This window comes from Aethalodelphis obliquidens, unplaced genomic scaffold, assembly GCF_003676395.1.
Source record: "Aethalodelphis obliquidens isolate GAN/ISIS:26980383/991018 unplaced genomic scaffold, ASM367639v1 scaffold5, whole genome shotgun sequence".
Taxonomy (NCBI): Eukaryota; Metazoa; Chordata; class Mammalia; order Artiodactyla; family Delphinidae; genus Aethalodelphis; species Aethalodelphis obliquidens.
The window spans coordinates 75,896,213-75,917,844 of record NW_020837949.1 but is presented as its reverse complement, the minus strand read 5'-3'; the positions used below and the strand labels follow the sequence as shown (position 1 = coordinate 75,917,844).

At 35.9% G+C, this 21,632-nt stretch overlaps 1 protein-coding gene across 4 annotated transcripts in view; it reads left to right on the top strand.

Annotated features, from left to right (window-relative positions):
• DMTF1 (cyclin D binding myb like transcription factor 1) overlaps nucleotides 1-21,632 on the top strand; it is a 43,923-nt gene that overhangs the window by 3,364 nt on the left and 18,927 nt on the right. For 2 of the 4 annotated variants that reach the window (XM_027102714.1, XM_027102713.1), the window contains 7 exons: nucleotides 6,585-6,707; nucleotides 7,044-7,112; nucleotides 8,105-8,221; nucleotides 9,152-9,274; nucleotides 14,320-14,414; nucleotides 18,118-18,232; nucleotides 19,121-19,197. In XM_027102714.1, the coding sequence (XP_026958515.1) occupies nucleotides 8,113-8,221; nucleotides 9,152-9,274; nucleotides 14,320-14,414; nucleotides 18,118-18,232; nucleotides 19,121-19,197 (519 nt within the window). In that variant the 5' untranslated portion in view covers nucleotides 6,585-6,707; nucleotides 7,044-7,112; nucleotides 8,105-8,112. The remainder of the gene's footprint in view (nucleotides 1-6,584; nucleotides 6,708-7,043; nucleotides 7,113-8,104; nucleotides 8,222-9,151; nucleotides 9,275-14,319; nucleotides 14,415-18,117; nucleotides 18,233-19,120; nucleotides 19,198-21,632) is intronic. The other 2 variants (XM_027102716.1, XM_027102715.1) reach the window with 1 other exon arrangement.

Below are 21,632 nucleotides of genomic sequence, written 5' to 3'. Positions count from 1 at the left end.
TGTGTGTGTGTGTGTGTGTGTGTGTGTGTGTGTGTGTGTGTGTGTGTTTGTATTAACCTTATGCCATTTTTTTAGCTGTCATTTTAGTTGTGTGCACTGTGTTGTCAAGCCCTTCTTCCAAGTAACCGGTCTAATCTTTTTGACCATCAGGTGTTAGGCAGCAAAAAAATGCTCTTTAGGTTTATTTACTGTCTATGTGTATTTTAGTATCTGTTGCAGAAGTGTGGTTTAAAAATTGGCTTCAGTGTATATCAGAACTATAGTGATAATGTATTACCTTTAAAGAGCTTCTGATGATGCCTTGCTTAAAGGGCTCAGTTTTCAATGGCTGAAATCTTAAAATGTAGCCAAATACACATTGTATAGCTCTTAAATCATGCACCGGGTAAAAGACAACATTTTTGTTTTTTAATAAGCAATATGGTTGTATTGCCAAACCAGGTATGAAATGCTGTACCTTGAAATGAATCATACTACCAAGTAATTTTTTTTACTCTAATAGTGTCATTGTTTTCAGTAGTTGGTAATTGAAATCAACATCTTAAAACAATTAAAGCCTATTATAATAAACCCTGTTAATATCTTTATTGACGTTTTATGGTATATAGTCATATTATCTTAAAACCAAGCCATAATGAACGTTAAGTACCTTAATTCAGTATGCTTGTATGTTCATTTATAGTTCTCTTTCTCAAACTTTTCCACAAAGTATACAGAAGAACAAATCCCCTGGGACCGTAATCTAAAGCATTCAACCTCAACTGTGAAGTGACCTCATTCCTATATTTAATAAAATCAATATTTAAGATGTCTGTGGCTTTGTCTGTTTCCTGATATCCCTCTATGTCCCCATGTTCAGGATATAGGAATTTTTTTTCTTTTTATTAAGTTATTTTTACTTTAAAAAAATATACTTATTTATTTTTGGCTGCATTGGGTCTTCGTTGCTGCACGCGGGCTTTCTCTAGTTGTGGCAAGTGCGGGCTTCTCACTGCGGTGGCTTGTGTTGTTGCAGAGCACGGGCTCTAGGCACGCGGGCTTAGTTGCTCCGTGGCATGTGGGATCTTCCCAGACCAGAAATTGAACCCGTGTCCCCTACATTGGCAGGCGATTCTCAACCACTGCACCACCAGGGAAGTCCAGGAATTTGTTACCTATTCTCTTCTTAGTGAAAGTCTTCACTAAGACTTTCAATTTAGCAGAGTTTTCATTCTTTCAAAAAAAAATATTTCAAAACATATCTTTCAGATTTTTTATTGTATGTTACTAAGCAAATCCCCTTACAAGCATTTCCTAAGGTGTTAGTTATGTACCACCTAAGGTATGGTCGTGGCCAATATGGAGTCTATAATAGCAAGACCTTGAAAACAAAAATGTTCAGTAATAGGTTAATGGTTAGATAAGTTTAGGTACTATGTACCCATTTAAAGTGCTATGGAAGAATAACTACTAATATCGGAAAATGCTCCCCATAAAGTTAAGTGCAAAAAAAAATGTTATAAAAGATGTGACAGTATGATCACAGTATCGTAAAAACAATTAAAAATAGGTATGTTGATATATGGCTGAAAGATTTGGAAGATTATCACAAAAAAAAAAAGGAAAATGAGTAACTTTCTTATTTTATTGGGGCAGGAAAAAAGACATCTGAAAACTAAATGTGTCCTTACTGCCTTATTAGTTGAATTATGCCAAAAACTTTGCGTCAGCTAGTGTTTCTCAGTCTTTGCCTCATCCAATAAAATTCTGGTACTTTACGTTCTGTAGCTTGCTTGATTTCCCCTTATAAAACTATTTTATAGTACTGAATGTTTTTCACACCACGTAGTCTCATCCCATCTTGCAATGAAGAATCACATCTTCAAGCATCAAGGGTCAGCAAGTGTTAGCTCTGTGCTTCTCATGATCTCTAATAATAGAATCTACCCTTCCCCATTTGTACTAGTCCTGTGCTTGGGAACCAGTAAACATTTATCTACAGAAACTAGTCCCAAAACCAGGAAGAAATGCCACTTTTCTTGGTTTGATCTAGTTTTTAGAAGATTATGACACTTAGTTGCCTGATAAACCAGAACAATTATGTAGACTCAATTGATGGAAATACCAGTTTAAGATAATCTAATGAATAAAAACTTTACATCAATACTGGAATGGAGTAGATCATGTCTTTAAAGTCTATGTTAACTAACAGATCCAAGAGTAGTAGGTTTTTTGGTTCTACATTGAGTAGGGTCATCTTGTTCATTGAGAGCTATAAATGTAAACAAATACATTTCTCATTTAAATGTGAGTATAATAACTGTTCTGTACCACATTTCAGGTATTCTTTTCTTGATTTTACTAAGGCATTAATATATCCACCAAATGATGGAAACGTGCCAGAATGCCATTTCACCAATTAAAATGGCTGTTAAAATTATTTCCTTTCATGTTCTCACTTCTAGTTGGTTTAAAAAAAATAGTGCATATGGTATAACCCATTTGAGAGAAAGAAAGGAAGATCTAAATAGGCTGATGGTGGACTTGGCTGATGGTGGACTTCCGTGGTGGTCCACCAGGGAAGTCGTTAGATTCTGCGCTTGCAGTGCAGGAGCCGCAGGTTGATCCCTGGTAGGGATCATGCCTCGAGGTGTGGCCTAAATAAATAAATATGTAGATTGTCTTTTAAAGAAAAGTTTATAAAAAAAATAGGCTGATGATGTGTATTTATTTGCCCCAAAGGGAACCAAAATTTTGATGTTATAATTGGAGATCCTCCTGATATATTTCCCTATTAAACCAAATGGGGAACGGGTTTTGAAGTTAAGCATAGTTTCACGTATAATGAATTACAGTACAAGGCCCTAAATTACTCAACTTTGTACCTTACTATCGTAAGTTGATTTATTTACCAACATTTTTCAGTTACTCTAATAGTCATATTAAAATACAGATGTACTCTTCCTATAAATAACAGCTGTCTTGACTCTACCGTAGATCTTCTCACTCTGCTTTCTTTGAGAGCTAAACCTTGTACAAGACCTGTTCTGTATTACCTTCCGTACTTCCAATTCTCTGTATTCCAGTAGGTCAGCAGTGTTCTACTTACTGCCAAATCAAGTAGTCACTTCTCCATCTTATCCTCTCGGCAGTATTTAACAGTCAACTACTTAATGCTCCTTGAAAAACACTCTCAAGCCTTTTAAGTAACATCTCTTAGTTTTCCTCCTGTATCCCGGCTGGTACTTCTCAGTCTCCTTTCCTTGTTTGTGCATTGCTTGACTTCTGCTTCAGAACTCTAGGCTGTCTTCTCTAACTTCTCTAGGTGATCTTATCTTTAAAAACAATTTGCATGCCACTAACTCAAATTTACAGGTCTATTCCCTGCCTGTTGAATTCCAGCTTCCAACTGGCAACTTGACATCTTCATTTGGGTGCCGTATATCTTAACTTGTTAATATTAACAGTAATAAAAATATTTAATAAATATCTTCTAGTGCCCCCAAACTCAATTATTCAAGCCAAAAGTGTAGGAATCATCTTGAAATAGCTCCTCATCTCTTAATCTACTTTCAGCAAATCCTGTCAACACTACCTCCAAAATAAATCCTCTGTCCAGGCTCCTTTCTTTGATTTCCACCACCTATTCCAAATGACTATCATCTCTTGGACAGCTGCTTGTTTCGTGACTTACTCCCTTATCCATTCTCCATATTGCAGTCTGAATGATCTTTTCAAAATGTAAATTATATTTCCCAATTTAAAACAGTCCAAGGATTTATAAGCCCTTATGAGATGTGCCCCTGTCTTTTTCTCCAGCCTTAAATTCAGCTACTCTCCTTGCTCGGAAGCCTCTGCCATAGTGGCTTTCTTTTTTAATCCCCTCCTGCCAGGCCAAATCAGGTCCCACCTTGGGGACTTTGCTGTTAATCTGTTGGCTGGCTTACAGTACTTGCTGATGAAGAAATATAAAGTAGCCATTAGGGTAAGCTTCCCTATTTGTAGCATGATGCTATTTCTATAAAAAGTGTGTGTAGCAGGGAGGAATATATTGACATATATGAGTAAAATAACTGGAAGGAGGCATGAGAAGCTGACAGCATTGTTTACCTCCAGGCAGGGGGTCTAGGGAACTAGAGTGGAAAGTAGACTTCACCTTTACCTTTTGAATTTTGAACCATGTAAATGTGTTACCTTAAAAAGTAAATTAAAAATAAAATTAGGTGAGTTTCTTAAATATTACTAAATCCAGACTGTGTAGCTGTAAGTACAAGAGGGGAAAAACCCCAGGAAGGTAAGTCAAGAGCTTATCTTTGGGGGTTAAAAAAAAGTAGCCACTGTATCCCAGTGCCTAGAGAGTCCCTGGCACATTGCACATGTGATATATATTTGTTGATTGAACAGATATGCTAGTTAATTTGCAAAGCAGTGTAGAAGCATTTACTCATCTCTAACATGAATTATCAGACTTTTTAAAATGAACCTAGATTCCTGATTTAAAGCTAGTACACTGCATGGGATCGACCTCTAACCCCAGTACAGGTTATCAAGAATGAAATACTCTCATCTAGCTATTTCAGACTCCTTTTTCCTTGTACTTACCTTGTATCTTACCTTAAGATACCTTTCCTTGTATCTTACCATATCTTCTCAAATCCACCTTTATTTTCTCTTTTTCCCGAAGTTTTAGATTAATTTGGGTCCTAAGATGACAGTCATTAAATTGCTAAACCAGTAACCATTTTGTACCTATCACATGAGGAGTTGTGCTGGGTTTGTTATTTTTTTGCTTTGTTGTTTCTTTTTAAATAAAAATACTAGTGGCAAGGTATTTTTATTTACTACTAGGAGTAGAGTTTACACCTCAGTGGTTGGAATATAAATTTGTACATCCTTTCTGGAAAATAGAGTGCAGCATGATTTAAAAGTTTATTTTGTTGTATTCTTTGATCTAATAATTTTCAGTAATTAATATTGTTTAAAGAAATAGTGTATGAATGTTTCAGTGTTTTACGGAAATGAAAAATTGGGAAGAATGTAAATGTCCAGTTATAGGCTATTTGTTGGATAACGTCATGTTTTTTATGCAGTGGAAGTTTTAAATGATACAGAAAACTTCAGTTAAATACCTAGCTTGGTTTCCTTCACATTTTTCAATGTGAATGAACTCTAAAATGCAGTATATAAAATTGCTTCTACAGGATAGCCTCATACACAAACACACACACATCAACAAGAGTGAAGTATGATTTTGGCAAGTTTATGGGTGGTTTTAACTTCTTTTTTCTTTTTTTAACATTTAATTTCTCCATCTTCTATAGTAGGTATTACTTTACAAACCAGCTTTTAAACATTTTAATGGATTCTGAAGTGAGAACAACATGAAATCTGTTAACTGACTGGATGTTTCTCTAGCAGGATCTGTACCTTTTGCACTACAGACTTATTTATATATAGCAGTTCTCAAAGATACCCATCCTAGAGAGGAGTTCTAATTAGAATACTGCAAAAATGAGAATTTTAATCATTGGTTTTTGCTGAAACATCCCCTTGAACCTTAAATCTTGCTGTGCTTTTTAATTTTCGGTTGATCCTTTGGGATGAAGATGAGAAGTTTATTGAAAGAAACCTTTAAAAATCAAATCATGGGGACTTCCCTGGTGGCACAGTGGTTAAGAATCCACTTGCCAATGCAGGGGACATGGGTTCGAGCCCTGGTCCGGGAAGATCCCACATGCCGCGGAGCAACTAAGCCCGTGTGCCACAACTGCTGAGCCTGTGCTCTAGAGCCCGTGAGCCACAACTACTGAACCTGAGTGCCACAACTACTGAAGCCCATGTGCCTAGAGCCTGTGCTCTGCAACAAGAGAAGCCACCACGATAAGAAGCCTGTGCACCGCAACCAAGAGTAGCCCCCGCTTGCCACAACTAGAGAAAGCCCAAGCACAGCAAAGAAGACCCAATGCAGCCAAAAATAAATAAATAAAATAAATAAATTAAAAAAAAAATCAAATCATTTCAGATTTTGTAAGTTTCACAATACATTCAAAAGCTTTCTTGTAATTTATGTTTTCTGGCCTGATTGTTTAGGATTCCTTTTTTCCCACAGATCCCTGGGCAGAGCTGTTAACAGATATTATGTAGTTTCTAATGCTTTAAGATGAAATATGGTACTACATTTAAAGAGAGATGTTAATTATTATAAAGAAAAATATAGTTACTGGTAATATTTGTGGTATTGTTGGTTGGTATACACCCTAGGTCATGTTACATGTACCCAGATCTACAGTTCATAGAACCACTGGTGTAATTCAACCTATTTTTTCCGAGAAAGTTTGACTGCTTGATGAGGGGCAACTTGGGCTGAGAAACTGCCTATAAACTGACTTAGTAGGCATAGGATCCCGTCATTTCTGCCCTTCATTGGAGAATTCTTTCAGAGGCTGATTTCCAAAAGGTCTACTTACGGAAGAATTCTGGTTTTGTCCTTCCTCTTCTAGTTGAGACATCACAGAGGCTTGAGGCTAGATTGTCATCAGCATACTGCTAGCACACAGTTGTTTGTTCTCAGTAAGCCTGACTGTATAATGCTGTTACTTTTTCAGAGTGTTGCAGAGGTAGGAACATGGAGGAGAAACAATCTGGATAACATGAAAGTGATGCTGGTGGCAAAGGGAAGGCAAATCGATTCTGTGGGAAGGGCTATAGCTGATCCATCTGTTTGCTAGGTAAGCATTCCTTTGTTCCAGGGACCTTACCTCATGATTTGCAAATTTTAGTCATAACTAAATCATGACCTCTACTTATCTTTAATTGGGGAATGGCATCTTTACCATTGTAAAATGAATGATGTCCTTTTAAAACAGTAATTTGTACAGTAGAACTTGAGTGAATCAGTAGATCTTCACCATGTAAATGTTAATAGTTCTTAAGTTTTTCTGCTAAGGGAAAATGCATTTGTGTAAATGGCAAATATATGTACAGACTAATATCTTGTATATAGCAACCAAATAAATATTGAATGATTAATACACATCAAGGCTTATGTCCTCTGTATTATTTAGTTGGTAAAAAAGTATGTGGACAAGACCAAAATTGAGTATTGAGGCAAGAACTTCATTGAACATTACAAGGTAAGCCCAAAGACTTCAATCAGGCCATTGATTACAATTCAGGGCATTTCCCCCTGTCAGCCATGAGATACTGTATTCAAAGTGCTACTTATTCAGTCTGTCTGAACAAAAGAGAAATAATATATGTGTAAAATAACAGGTAAAGGCACTTTAAGCAAAATCCAGTTCTCTATTTCAAAATAAGACCTAGATCCATATCTGTTAGGAAAACAGTTTGGTCAGTGACAGATATATGTACTTGTTCAATATGAAAAAAACAGCAGGAAGAATTATTTAGTGTTCCTGTTTTTCAGATAATAATAGAGCTTAAATACTTGCAAATAGTGTTTTAGAGAAGTAATTCTTAGATTAAGAGAAAAGTTGTGATGGGTCTTCTGGTAAAGAATCAGAAGTTAAACACCTATTTGAATATATCACAAAGCTGCCAATAAAAAATAACTAAAAAGTGGTGTGAGTTTTTGCTGATATGACAGACAACTTGGAACAGGTTGTCTTTCATTGGATGTGATAAAAACAACTCTTAAAAAAGTAAATGCTGTAGGTTTTTAATTAATCATCGCATTTAGATTCTTGCAGATTATTACAGCTAATTCTAAATAATTGGTATAAACTTTTTTTTTTTTTTTTTTTTTTGCGGTACGTGGGCCTCTCACTGTTGTGGCCTCTCCCGTTGCGGAGCACAGGCTCCGGATGCGCAGGCTCAGCGGCCATGGCTCATGGGCCCAGCTGCTCCGTGGCATGCGGGATCTTCCCGGACTGGGGCACGAACCTGTGTCCCCTGCATAGGCAGGTGGACTCTGAACCACTGCGCCACCAGGGAAGCCCCTATACTTTTGAAAAAACATTTTGAAACCTGAAGCATCATTGCAATTTCACATAAAGAATACTACAGGCAGATACAAATTGGGGGGGGGCAGGGTTCTGTGGGCTACTTCATGTTCATACTTGGAAATAGTTTTTTAAACCCTAATCTGAAACCTCTTCTTATACAGATTTGAGTATGAGCACAGTTGAAGAGGATTCTGACACAGTAACAGTAGAAACTGTGAACTCTGTGACTTTGACTCGGGACGCAGACGGGAACCTCATTCTTCACTGCCCTCAGAATGGTAGGAGAACCTGCTGACATAATTGTATTGGGTTGGCCAAAAAGTTCAAGTTTTTCTGTAAGATGTTATGGAAAAACCCAAATGAACAAACTTTTTGGAAGTTTTTTTTAATTCACTCACAGTATAGGAAGTTTTTTGGTTTTTTTTTTTAATAAGCTTCCCATGGTTTTTAAGAATATAGTTCAGGTTCTTTAACTTGGCACATAGGCCTTCCATCATCTCAGCTTTCCTTGCAGCCTCATTTCCTGCCACATTTCATGTAGTGGTATTCCAGCAGTTCACAGCTATTTTTATATTCCTAACATACTTTAAGCTTCTCGGACCTCGGTATGACTGCATGTATTACTCCTACTGCCAGTTAATAATCATTTCCCCCGGCTTCTGTTTCTTTTTGAAGTTTAAGACACCTTTTCTAGAAACCTCCCTTCACCTCCAGTCTAAATTAAATGCCTGTGTGCTCATATAACAGCCTCTTCATTCCACCTTCATAGTTCTTATTACACCATTTTGAAATTGTTAGTTTGGTCATCTCCTACACTGTACTATGAGCTCCTTGACAGTCAGGGTATCTCTCATTGTTCTGTTTCTCAAACTTAGGTAATGGTAGGCATTCAGTGAATGTTGTGAGTGAATTAAATAACCGACCCTTGTCTTTACATGTGAAATATTTGGAAAGCTAGGTAGTCAACAGCACAAAAGTGTGATGTTTTAAAAAGTGGCCCCTTTGTTCATAGTTCCTTGTCATAAGAATAAGAGCTGAGGTGCTGCAGTAGGCGTAGAGAGGACAGTGAGTCTCACTTGCACGACTGGCTTTAGTTGACATAGCAAATCAGTAAGAAGATTATTTTACAGTCATTGTTTGTTGAAGATTTTGTTTTCTCCTGTTGGTTTGAAGATTTTGAGATTTTTGGTTTTGTTTTGTTTCATTAGAAGCTGATGAAATAGACTCAGAAGATAGTATTGAACCTCCACATAAAAGGCTTTGTCTGTCTTCTGAGGATGATCAAAGTATTGATGATTCCACTCCTTGCATATCAGTTGTTGCACTTCCACGTAAGTCACTGAGTATTAACATAGTTTCCTTCTGAATCAAAATTTACATTCCAAGAGGTTAAATTGGCATTTCAAGGTAGACTTGGAGCCATTATTTTTCTCCTCTTAGTGCAAAAAACCTCCTTTTAACCAGCAGTTAATGAGTGCTTATTTATGTGCCAGGCATGGCTCTGAATACTTTTACATATATTGCCTAGTTTAATCTCTCAGCCTTTTTTTAATTGCCCCCCACTCCTGAGAGCATTTTTAGACATTTTTTTCATCATCATACTCTCCCCCATGAAATTGTAATACCACAAATATACTGTTGTTGTTTTTAGTGTACTATATATATATATATATATATATATATATGTCCTTGCTTTCTTAATAAAGAGAATAAGATCTTTTCACCTTCTCCCAAGAAGCATATTCACCCTCATTGAGAAAGCACACTCTAGAGAGTGTTCCCTATGTTATAAATGACAAAACTAAGGTATAGAGAGGTGTAATAACTTGTCTAAGGTCATACCCAGGCATTCTGGTTCTTGTAGTTTATGTTCTTTTCATGTGGTATATGGCTAAATGGAAGTTAGACCGAAGCCTAATAAGTTTATTCTCATTAAGAAAGTTCTTAAGGGACTTCCCTGGCGACCCCGCTGTTAAGACTGTGTTTCCACTGCAGGGGGCACGGGTTCGATCCCTGGTCGGGGAAACTAAGATACTGCATGCCGCACAGTGCGGCCAGGAAAAAAAATGCAAAACAAAGAAAGTTCTTAAAATGTTTATTTATATTCCAAGATCATTTAGAGTAGACTGGATTTTAAGAAGATGTAGTATTTTGGGTGGGATACTGTTAGTGAAATACTACAACCCACCAACTGTAATGTTAAATTATATTTCTGGTTTGTTTAGCAAAGAATATGGAATCTTGTTGAACTGTGGTGGCCCTCCAAAGCTGGAGTAGATATCTTAGTCCTTGGCGATGGGGTTGGGGCACAGGGCTGTTGGGGGCACTCTCTGCACAAAGGAGGGTCTTGGTATATCCACGAACTTTTATTTTGCAGTCAGCATCAAGCAAGATCACATCGTCATCTAGTGAAAGAAAACTAAGACTAGGTTTTCATTGTGGAAAATCATGTCTTCATAAGCAAATATGTACTCTGTATTTGGAGTTAATTGCTTATTGAATTGAGCAGAAAATAAACCATATTATATAAGTTTACTATGAGACTTTGTTGAGAAATGGTGTTAATGTTAATATTGCTAATATTGCTTCCACTTGTGGAATATACAAGCATAATGTATTTCTAATTAAATGATCTCTCCTTCTAATGATAATTCGTATGATTTTTAAAACTCTCTCCTAATTTGACTATTATTATGTTATGACTCAATTTTAGAACATGATTAGCCTATCTGTACAAATACAATCCTATATAGACATTTTCTAAGCTAGAATTTTTTTTAATTCAGATATAACTGACATTAACATTATATTAGTTTCAAGTGTACATAATGATTGGTATATGTATACCAAATCATTATGTATATGTATATATTGCAAAATGTTCAGCACAATACGTCTAGTAACATCCTTCACCACACAGTTGTCAATACAGTTTTTTTTCCTGTGATAAGAACTTTTAAGATCTACTGTCGTAACAACTTTCAAATATACAGTACAGTATTATTAACTGTAGTCACCATGCTGAACAGTACATGCACAGGTTATAAAATAAAATAAAAATATTTAATTAAGCCAGAATTTTTGAGTGATTATTTTGATGTAAATTTTGACTGGTTAATTGATTTGGTTAGAGTGCCTTGAACATTATTGTAGGTTTGAACTACATGATATTTTGTTCTATTTTATGGTGTGTTGACATTAAAGCACATGAGCTATTTGATGTTGGGTCATAGCATCACCAAAGAGGACATTCTGGAGCCTAATTTACAATAAGACTGAATTTATAAAGAGTGGCTTGAAGTTCCCTGGATTTGTAAAAAGTATGTTGATAAAATCAACTTAGGAAAGTTTCTACATTTTAAAAAAGTCACACAGGGCTTTCCTGATGGTGCAGTGGTTGAGAGTCCGCCTGCCGATGCAGGGGACGCGGGTTCGTGCCCCGGTCCGGGAAGATCCCACATGCTGCAGAGCAGCTGGGCCCGTGAGCCATGGCCACTGAGCCTGCGCGTCCGGAGCCTGTGCTCCGCAACGGGAGAGGCCACAGCAGTGAGAGGCCCGCGTACCGCCAAAAAAAAAAAAAAAAAGTCACACTAAAGCATGAAGTCCTATATCCATCACCATCATCTGGGACTGATTAAATGCACGAGTAATTTATGCTGGACTTCATGGAGATGAATATTAGTTTTAATGATTTAACTTTAATATTCAGGTTTTCTTTACATGCTTTATAAAACTGATAAAAAGTTATCTGAGCCTTAAAAGTTCTCTTAACCCTCATGTTAATCAGTGTAGATAACTTACCACTTCTTTTTGCAATCATCTACACACATTTATTCCATTACCTATTCATTGTTAAAACTCTTAGTGATTATTCGTAGAGGATTGTTGGAGTTACTAAGCCTCTGATTCCTTTTGTTCTTCACAAGGCCTCATTTGTCATTCCCATACCACTTTTGCTATTGCATATTAACTGGAGTCTATTTGTAATTACTTCAGATTTTGTTTTCCTACCACTAATTCCTATCTTCCAGATTACTTCCTCTCATACTTTTGCGATCCTTTGCCCCACTGGGACCCATTGACCTTACCACTTTTAAATTATTCCTTCACTTGTATCCTTGTTTCCTCCTTACCTAGTTTCCTCCTTACCTAGTTTTTCATGGTTAATCATTATAATCATTGTCTTGCATTTACCCTCAGATCCTTTTTTCCTCCCCTCACTTCATCATTCTTTGATGAAACCACAACCCTGGTTCAATTTGTCTGCCTATTTATGTCTATACTGGTACAGCTAACTGAAAGAGATTGGAGAAAAACAGCACAAGTAAGCTGACCAGTCTCACTTTAAATTTATGATCATTAATTTGAAATGGGCTCTTAATGTTGCCTGCTAGTCATACCATACTTATCTAGTGTTCTTTCTCCCACTCTAAGATGACTGTTTAATACATTCTGAAATCTCCAGTACTACTTCTACCTTTTTCACTATCAACTGATAGCCTTGCTTCCTACCTAGAAAATTTAAGTGGCCAGAAAATAATTTCTGTAAGTTTCCACTACCATAGATACACACTGACTTGTATCTATGTCCATATATTCTGTCTTTTCACCCAGCTAAGGCCAACCCTTCATTGTACTAGATCCCACCCCTTTTGTCTACTCAAGGACATAGTTGTAGCAATTCTTTCCTTTCTCCTCTGAATCATCAATTTTTCATTCTCTATTGGATTATTCCCATCAACATTTACAAACATACTATAATTTCTTCTTCAAAACGTCCTGTTAGCCCACTTTGGGCTCCCATCCAATTTCTCTGCTTCCCTTTAGATCAGAGTTCCTTGGAAGAATTGCCTCCGTTTCTTCTTCCCTTGTTCCGTAAGCCCACTCCAGTCAGTCTTTCACCTCTATCACTACACCAGAACTGTTCTCCCCATGTCTCCAGACACTTTCTTTTTCTTCTTTTCTTTTTAGTTTTTTCCAGAGACTTTCTTGTTGCTAAATTCAATGGTGATTTTTTTAGTCTTTGTCTTACTTGATCTGCCAACAGTTTTCAACAATTTTATCACTCCCTTCTCCCTGAAACATTTTATCGCTTGGCTTCCAGGGAAGACATTTCTCTCTGTCCATTCCTTCTTAGTCTCTTACGCTGACTTGTCCACATCTCCGCAACCTCTAAATGTGGAGTGCCCCAGGACTCAGTTCTTAGATTGCTTCTGTTTTCCATTTTTACTCACTCCCTAGAATTCATGGTTTTAAGTCCTGTCTCTGGTAATGACTCCCAGATTTATTCCAGTCCAGACTTCTCTTGACTCTAGAGGTTTAGTGGCTATCTCAAACGAATATGTTTAAATCTGAGCTCCTGAAACGTCCTACATTTTTAAACTTGCTTCTTCTACAGTCTTCCCCATCTCATTAATGGCAGGTACATTCTTCCAGTAGCTCAGATAAAAAACTTTAGTTCCATCGTTGACTTTTCACTTTCATATTTGGTTTATCCGCACATCCTATTGACTCTACCATCAACATGTATGCACAATTTGAACTACTTCTTATCACCCTCACTTGCCTTCACTCTAGTCCAAGCCACTGACCTCTCTTACCTAGATTATTGAATTAGCTTCTTCACTGATTTCCCTCCAGCCTGTGCTGCCCTTCAGGCTATTTTCCCCTTAGCAGCCAGAGTGATCCTATTAAAATAAAACTCAGTTTATACTCTCCTCTACTCTAAATCTTCCAATGGTCAACCCATTGGAAGAGAGTTAAAGCCAAAGTCTTTACAGTGGTCTGTGAGTCCCCACACAGTATCTTGATTGGTCTGCTCTGGCCAGCTACACTGTCCTCCTTGCTGTTCCTATGAACCATCTAGGCAGGCCCTCACCTCAGAGCCTTTTTGCACTTGGCTTTCCATCTACCTGAAGTGTTTTTCCTCAATATACCTGCATGATATATAATATATGGACTTTATGGATAAAGTCCAAGTGTTGGTGACTTTTCCTGGCCTCCTATCTAAAATTCAAACACTCTCCCCCACTCCCAACACATTTCCTTTCATGCTTTATTTTTTCTCCTTAATACTTCTCCAGCATAATATCGTGTTCATTTTGTATCTTTCCCCCTAGGCTATAAGTGCCGTGAAGGCAGAATTTTTGGTTTTTTGTTTGTTGTTGCCGAGAACAATGCCTTAGGTGCACATTAGATATTTGTTAAGCAAATATGTGTATATGAATGTATACATACACACATATATATGTGTAGATATATTGGCAAGGAATATGTTAAGAAATTAGATGATCACATACTTGTTCCTTGGGTATATTTTTTAATAATTAGAAGCTGCCATTATTATTCTGGAGTTGAACTGTTCTTTTTCTTGAAGTTTCAGAAAATGATCAGAGCTTTGAGGTGACCATGACTGCAACCACAGAGGTGGCAGATGATGAGATTACTGAGGGAACTGTGACACAGATCCAGGTATAGTAAGTCTTTTTACTGGATACAAGAAGATTATCCTTTACACATACCTTAGGTGATAAAATGATGAGAATATATTCTGTCTGACAAAGGAGCAACCACAGAACAGAGGTTGAACTTATTCATTCAGATTTCCAGTCCCCACATATGTGAGTCTCAGAATTGTAAGCAACGATACAATTTATAACATTTGTAGTTAAGGTAGTTTCTTTTGGTGCCTGTAGGACTAGATACATTTTACCGCATGTTAAGAGGTTAAATAATAATTAGCCCTTTTTCCTACATGAACTTCTGTATTTGTCTCATAAAAAAAAAAAGTAATCAGAATTCCTTGCTGTCTTCAGTAACCAACAGCTTAAATATATTTTACTTGTAAGTGTATTTCTGGCTGATTGTTCTTTCTTTTTACTAGCTTGTCCTTTTGCTTCATCTCTTCATTTAATAAAATACTCTTAAGTAGACAGTAGACATTGTACCATTATTTTTCGTATGTGAAGCATCCCAATGACCCTTCAATTAAGAAGTAAAGTAGTTACAAGTTGATATGTAACATCAGGGACTAAAGACATCTCAGGTCGGTGTACTGTGAATGGTTTGCAGTGGGGAGCTTCACAGTGGTTCCAGAATGACAGGATTTCCAGAGAAGCAAGTCTCCAGAATGCTTCAAACAGCTTTGAGCCAGGCTGGAGATCTCATAATCTACTCTTGGGTTTCAGTGGGAATTTGGACAGAATTTTTTTTCTAAACCCTCAGAAATAATAGGGCACATTCTTTCTTCAAAATGGGTCTTGTCAAATTCATTTCAGATTCATAGACTATGTAGTCTCACTTCCATTCCATTTTTAGCACATTGAAAATAACTATATACATATGTGTGATTTGGTTTACAACCTAGTTATAAGATTGAGCAGTAGCAGTGCTAGTTAGACAAGTTATACGGTTTTGTTTGGATTATTTCCGAAGACTTAATGAATTACAATTTAATATTAACCTCTTGGTTTGTTATTACCATTTTAATAAACGAAATAATAATTTCTAAATTTTTTTAATAAGATTAATATTCGGTTGGGAGTGAAAGTCAGCACAGTTAGAAGTTCAGAAATAGTGTGCTTTTTGCTGTGCCCTTTTGTGTCAATCTAGGTGTAGTTATTTCACGTAGTTTAGTAGCTAATGCCCCTTCCCTCATTCCACTGGTGGGACGAGCTTGAAAAACAATTAGAAAGTTTAAAAATTCCCAATGTATGTAGTACTTTGTGGTTGCAAGAGGTGCTTAGTGAATGAAATACTTATTTTTAGATTTCTAAGCCTGTATATGTTACAGATAGGAAACCCTACAACCAACTCAAAAAGGCTTCATTTAGAAAGCAACAGCATTCTAATAAAGCCTGAGTAACTTTAAAAGATTTATGTATAAAATAGCGAAAAATGGGGGTAAAATACTATAAAACTTATTACTATTTACTATACTAAAATACTTATTACTAAACTTATTACTAAGTATAGATAGATAGCCTTTCAGGTACCTAAGTCTCCTTCTATACTCACTTTTATTGACAGTGCTGAATATTACTACTAAAAGTTAATAATTATTTACTTCATTTCACGGCTTTTCCTGTTTAACATTATATGGTTTAAGTAATAATTGTAAGTCTTCTTCAGAAAAATTTGAGCCATAAGGCATTAAGTGTTTGCCCAAAGACAGCGATTAATTGGCATGACAGGTTTATTTGTGAGATTCATAGAGTGGGCTTTGCTGTATATTTAGACTCACTTTGGAAAATGGTGATTTTATTCTTTTAATGAACTAATTAATATAAGAGATCATCTCAGGATATTTTCTACATTACATTTCTTAAAAGTAGGTATTATATGTATCATGGTCTTTTGATAGGTCTCTGTATTGCCCTTGATGAATAACTCCTGTGTCAAATCTTACAGAATTGTGACCTTCATAATATAAGAGGCCTTGGATATCATCTGTCTAGTCTGTCTCAATTCTCAGCTTTATAAAGTCCTCTTAATCTTTAAAAGAAAAAGATCTAAAATGTATGATGCATAAATACAGGGTTATAAAGCTTTTCATGTTTGTTCCAGTGATTTCTAGCTTTTGCCTATGGTTTTAAAAAACAACATTTTTATAAATACAAAATATTCATTACCACCAAATATAAAAATAAAGTAGGTGACAGCATTGTGCTTTGATTGTTCATGGACAGTTTCTCTGTTTTCGAAGTGAGATGGGTTTCATATCTTCTTGGAAGTAGAGATCCAGTTTCTGCCTACTCAAAAAACAGTTCAAACTTTGTTAGGACTTACCTCCGGAAAGTGACATAGGTTAGTAGTTGATCCAATCCAGAGACAAAACTGGGTTGAGTGGTCACTAGGCATGTGACTCTCCCCTTATCCTGGTCTGCCTATAATAGGTTCATACCTGATATGGTATCACTTTTGCTAAATTTTCTTCACTTACCCTATAGCTCTCTTTAGCTCAAGGCCAAGTCTCTTAAAAACAGCTTTGTTCCTGCAGAATTTGCTGGATTAGGTATGTCCTTAATTGAAAATGTACCTGGTGAGCTTCCCTGGTGGCGCAGTGGTTGAGAATCCACCTGCCAATGCAGGGGACAGGGGTTCGACCCCTGGTCCGGGAAGATCCCACATGCCGCGGAGCAACTAAGCCCGTGAGCCACAACTACTGAGCCTGGGCTCTAGAGCCCACGAGCCACAACTACTGAGCCTGCCTGCCACAACTACTGAAGCCTGTGCGCCTAGAGCCCGTGCTTTGCAACAAGAGAAGCCACCGCAATGAGAAGTTCATGCACCACAACGAAGAGTAGCCCCCGCTCGCCACAACTAAAAAAAGCCCATGCACAGCAACGAAGACCCAGCGCAGTGAAAAATAAATAAATAAAATACATAAATTAAAAAAAAAACAACAAAAGAAAATGTACCTGGTGATAGCTTCATAAATATACTGAAAGCCACTGAATTGTATACTTTAAAGGGTGAATTTTATGATGTGTGAATTGTATCTCAATAAAGCTTATTTTTTAACTACACATTTCTCATACAGACTGTTTTACTGCAATAATAATAGAAAGTAATACCATATAGTTCTTTGAAAGAAGGTACATTAAGGAGGGTAGGAATCAGCTCTAGAGGTTGGCTAAAACAAAGTTGTCAGTAAACAATAAGCAGATCATGATTTTGCAGTAGCATCTTTTGAGTTAGCCTGTTAATCCTTTAGATTTAGCAACAGATTACATTACAGATGACTATATATTTAGGTAGCAAACTACCTGTGAGGACATGAATAATCATGACATCAACCCCAGCATTTCCATTTTATTTTATATGAGTTTGTTTTACATATATAAATATACAAATGGCTTTGAGTATCGTGTATTAATTTAAATGCTTAATGGAATCTTAGCCAATATTCTCTAAAATTCAAGCTGCTAGTACTGACTTACTTGTTTAAATGAAGGTCATATTTTGTTAATGCAGATAATTTTGTTTTCATACTGTCTTATTAAAAGAACAAGAAAATATTTGTCTTTATAAATTGAATATAATTTTATTATATCTAAAACAAATGGATTTCACATTATTAGAGTTTTATAGTGCTTCGCATTACAAACAAAGATGAATCAGGTTGGGTATTAAATCAGGCTGCTACTTTTTTTTTCTCTTTTACCTTTTCAAGATTCTACAGAATGAGCAACTAGATGACATATCTCCCTTGGGTAATGAGGAGGTTTCAGCGGTTAGCCAAGCATGGTTTACAACTAAAGAAGATAAGGATTCTCTAACTAACAAAGGTAAGAGATACTGTGAATTTTAGTGTCCAGTGGAAAAAATGGACATAAGGAAGAGCTTGTAGTCATAAGGATTCTGAGTTGGGCCTTCATAATTATGGTTGAGTAGTTACAGTAATTGAGCCTTTCTAATTGAATTAAATTTGGCTCTGAATGGGATCATGAAACCAATATTCATTTTTCAATCATTGATCATTAGTTCTGTGATATGAAGTAGGTTATAAACAGATGCACAGTGCTGTCATTTAAAAGACAATTCAGTTATTGCTTATGGGAGTAGGAAGTCAAGCCTTTTTTCAAAGTTCTGCTACTAACTTTGGTCTGATAAGTGGCTTAGAGGTTTAAAGTAACGGTGTTCATAGTGCTGCTGTGCTCATAGGATTGCTAGGAAGTTACTACAACAAAGTGGAGGTTGTGTATATGCCACTCTGAAGTAAGGAAAGGAAACAAAAAGTAAGTAAATTGATTGTTTTCAACCGCTGTACAGTAAGTACTCATTAAGAATAAATTATTCACTTGGTATCCAATATATTACGTTTACCTTGTCCTAGAATCTTTTATACATGTTTTTTTGCCCATAAAATTTATTTTTGACTGGAGAAATTTTTCAGAAAGTTTTGAGGGTGATTTGGCTTTTGTACTTATAAGTCCTATACTGCTGAAACGATAAGAGATGTAACTAAGAGGAAGTAATATTTTTAATGAATCTTTTACTTATCATTATCTCTGTTTAGTAGGGTCAAATGTATTCTTTCTTAAAAACCAGAGGTCACAAAAGCAACTTTACCTGGGGATTTTTCAGATTTCAGATGAGTGAGACATTAAATTAGCTACATTTTATTCCTCTCAAGGAATAATATTTTCTATAGCATTACTTGTTTTCTTTTAAAGGACATAAATGGAAGCAGGGGATGTGGTCCAAGGAAGAAATTGATATTTTGATGAACAATATTGAACGCTATTTGAAGGTATCTTATGGCATATTTTTTTGTTTCACTAATTTTTTCATCGCCAATTGCAAAAAATATCAAAGCAGCATTTTGTATATAGTACTTAGGAGCTTTTCAGTAATTATGTAATGGATGACTGGCTAATATGTTGTAGATTAATCATTCTCAGTTGTATGATTATACTTTTAAGCACATTTTGAAATTCTCAGTTTAAAATTGCTTTAGTTAATACCCTGAAGTTTAGGCAGAATTTTAATAGCCTCTCAGAATCTTAAAGCCCCATCTCTTCAAGCAGCCTATAAATTAAGGTTTAAATTTATGTTGTGTAAAGTCTAAGATATACATCTTCTTTGAATGAGTTTATGACATCATTCCCCTTTAAAAAAAAAATTTAGTTCATTTTCATATTCAGGCTTATATCCTGTTACCTTAGTCATCCTCTTCATTAAATGTCTGATGAAAACAGAATTTTTGAAGCACTAGAAATGTGAATTGCTTTAACAAATAGTGTTGGCTTTCAAATGCCTTCCAACAGTCCATGTGGAAATTCTGAAAACAGGTGAAGAATGATATAAGGCTCTGTGCCCTGTGAGTGATAACATGTTGTTAATTCTGCATGAGAACAAAGAAGGAAGAGTTTATTCTCAGGGTTAGGACAGTTATGAAAAATATTTGGAAGAGCAGGATTTGAGCTGAGTTTTAAAGAAGGGGGTGGGAGTTAGGGGTAGAGTAGGGCTGGAGGCAACAGCATAAGTAAATGATGAGCGTCGAGGATTCAGAGTTCAAACCCAGAGTATGTTAAATTAACCCCTTTAACCCAAACCAAGATAATTAGCTTCTAGAACTTGGGCTTTGAAGTCCAGACCGAAGAATTAGAATTCTATCCTATAAGAAATGAGAAGAACTGGTAACTCAGTTTAGGGAGAGTTTGGTCGGGTAGATCTGTGCCCTTCTCAAGGAAATCTTTCCAGAGACTTGCTGACCATCCCAGTAATGGAGTTATGTTCAAATAGTGCATGTTTGAAATGGAGACCATTACCACTGTTTGGGAATGGGAAGTGTACAGAGTTTATTTAACTATTCTCCTATTGTTTGATACTTAGTTTATGTACAATTTTTTACTATTTTAAATACACTGCTGCCTAGAATGTCCATGTTCTTAAGCTTAATTTTAAGCTGCACTCCTCCCAAACTACCCTTTATAAATTATAAAGAGTAAAAAACTTTTAATTCTTTATTAGTGAAGAAAGATCCTTCCCACCAAGCTAATTGTTTTAAGAGAAACAGAAATATAGTGACCATTGAAATGTATCTAGAAGTGTATTAAAAGTTGTCCACTGATCACAGACACTTAAGTTAAAATTGGAAAAATGCTACAGGTTTAGATAAGGCAGCAACGAATTGGTAAAAACACTGAATTTGGGGAATTAAGAAGCTGGTTTCTTGTGTAGGAGATTGGAGTAGATGATTTCCAAGGACTCTTTCAGCTTTATGATTAAGACTTTTAGATACCCATTTCAGGTGACCAGGTGAGAGTAGTAAGGACTTTACAGTAATTGAAATAGAATTGGTAGGGAAAGGCAGATAAGCAAGTAGTCTCTAAGGAAGCCTGGTGACTGAATATTGGTGAAGAAGGAAAATGAGGAGTGGGAATAATTAAGGGTTTTTTAAAAATTGAGGATGTTTGGGAGAATGATGATAGAATTGTCAGAAATAGGAAATGTCCAAAAAGATGTACTGATCTTGGGAAAAGCTAATTTGTTTGATTTTGATTTTTGACTGTGATTTTCATTATGTGGTGCTCTTACAGGAACATTGTGGAGCTATTTTTAAACCAATTAATTAGGTGTCATATATTCCATATTTTGGGTAAAAGGATAAGGTATTGTCACAAGCAACAACCAAAAAAAGGGCAGAAAAATCTTTTCATCTCACTATAATATCATCCCACAACACAGTGCCTTGCATGTAGGTACTTGTAAATATTTAGGTTTAATTGTTTGCAGAATTGAAACTGCGTAAAACAATTTTAGAAAAGATTCTGAAATTTTAAAGTTTTTACTGTGAAGTTTAATACATTCAGAAGAGTGTTTAAAATGCATATCAGTGTAATTTTACCTGTTTTGAAATTTACGTAAGTTGATTCATTCTCTGGGTATTCTGTAACTGGCTTCTTTTGTTCAATATTGTGATTTTGAGACCCATCCCCTGTTGATTTTTTTTTTTTTTTAGCTTTCATCATGCAAATATATATACCATAAGTTACACGTTCCACAGTTAATGGTCATTTGGGTTCTTTTTAGTTTTTTGCTATTAATTTGTACAGATCTTTTGGGTGTAAATAGTATTTTATTATGGATTTAATTTTTATTTCTCTGATTACATATTTTTATATGCTTGTTGGCCATTTGTGTTTCCTTTTTGAAATTCCTGTTTGTGTCTTTTATCAGTTT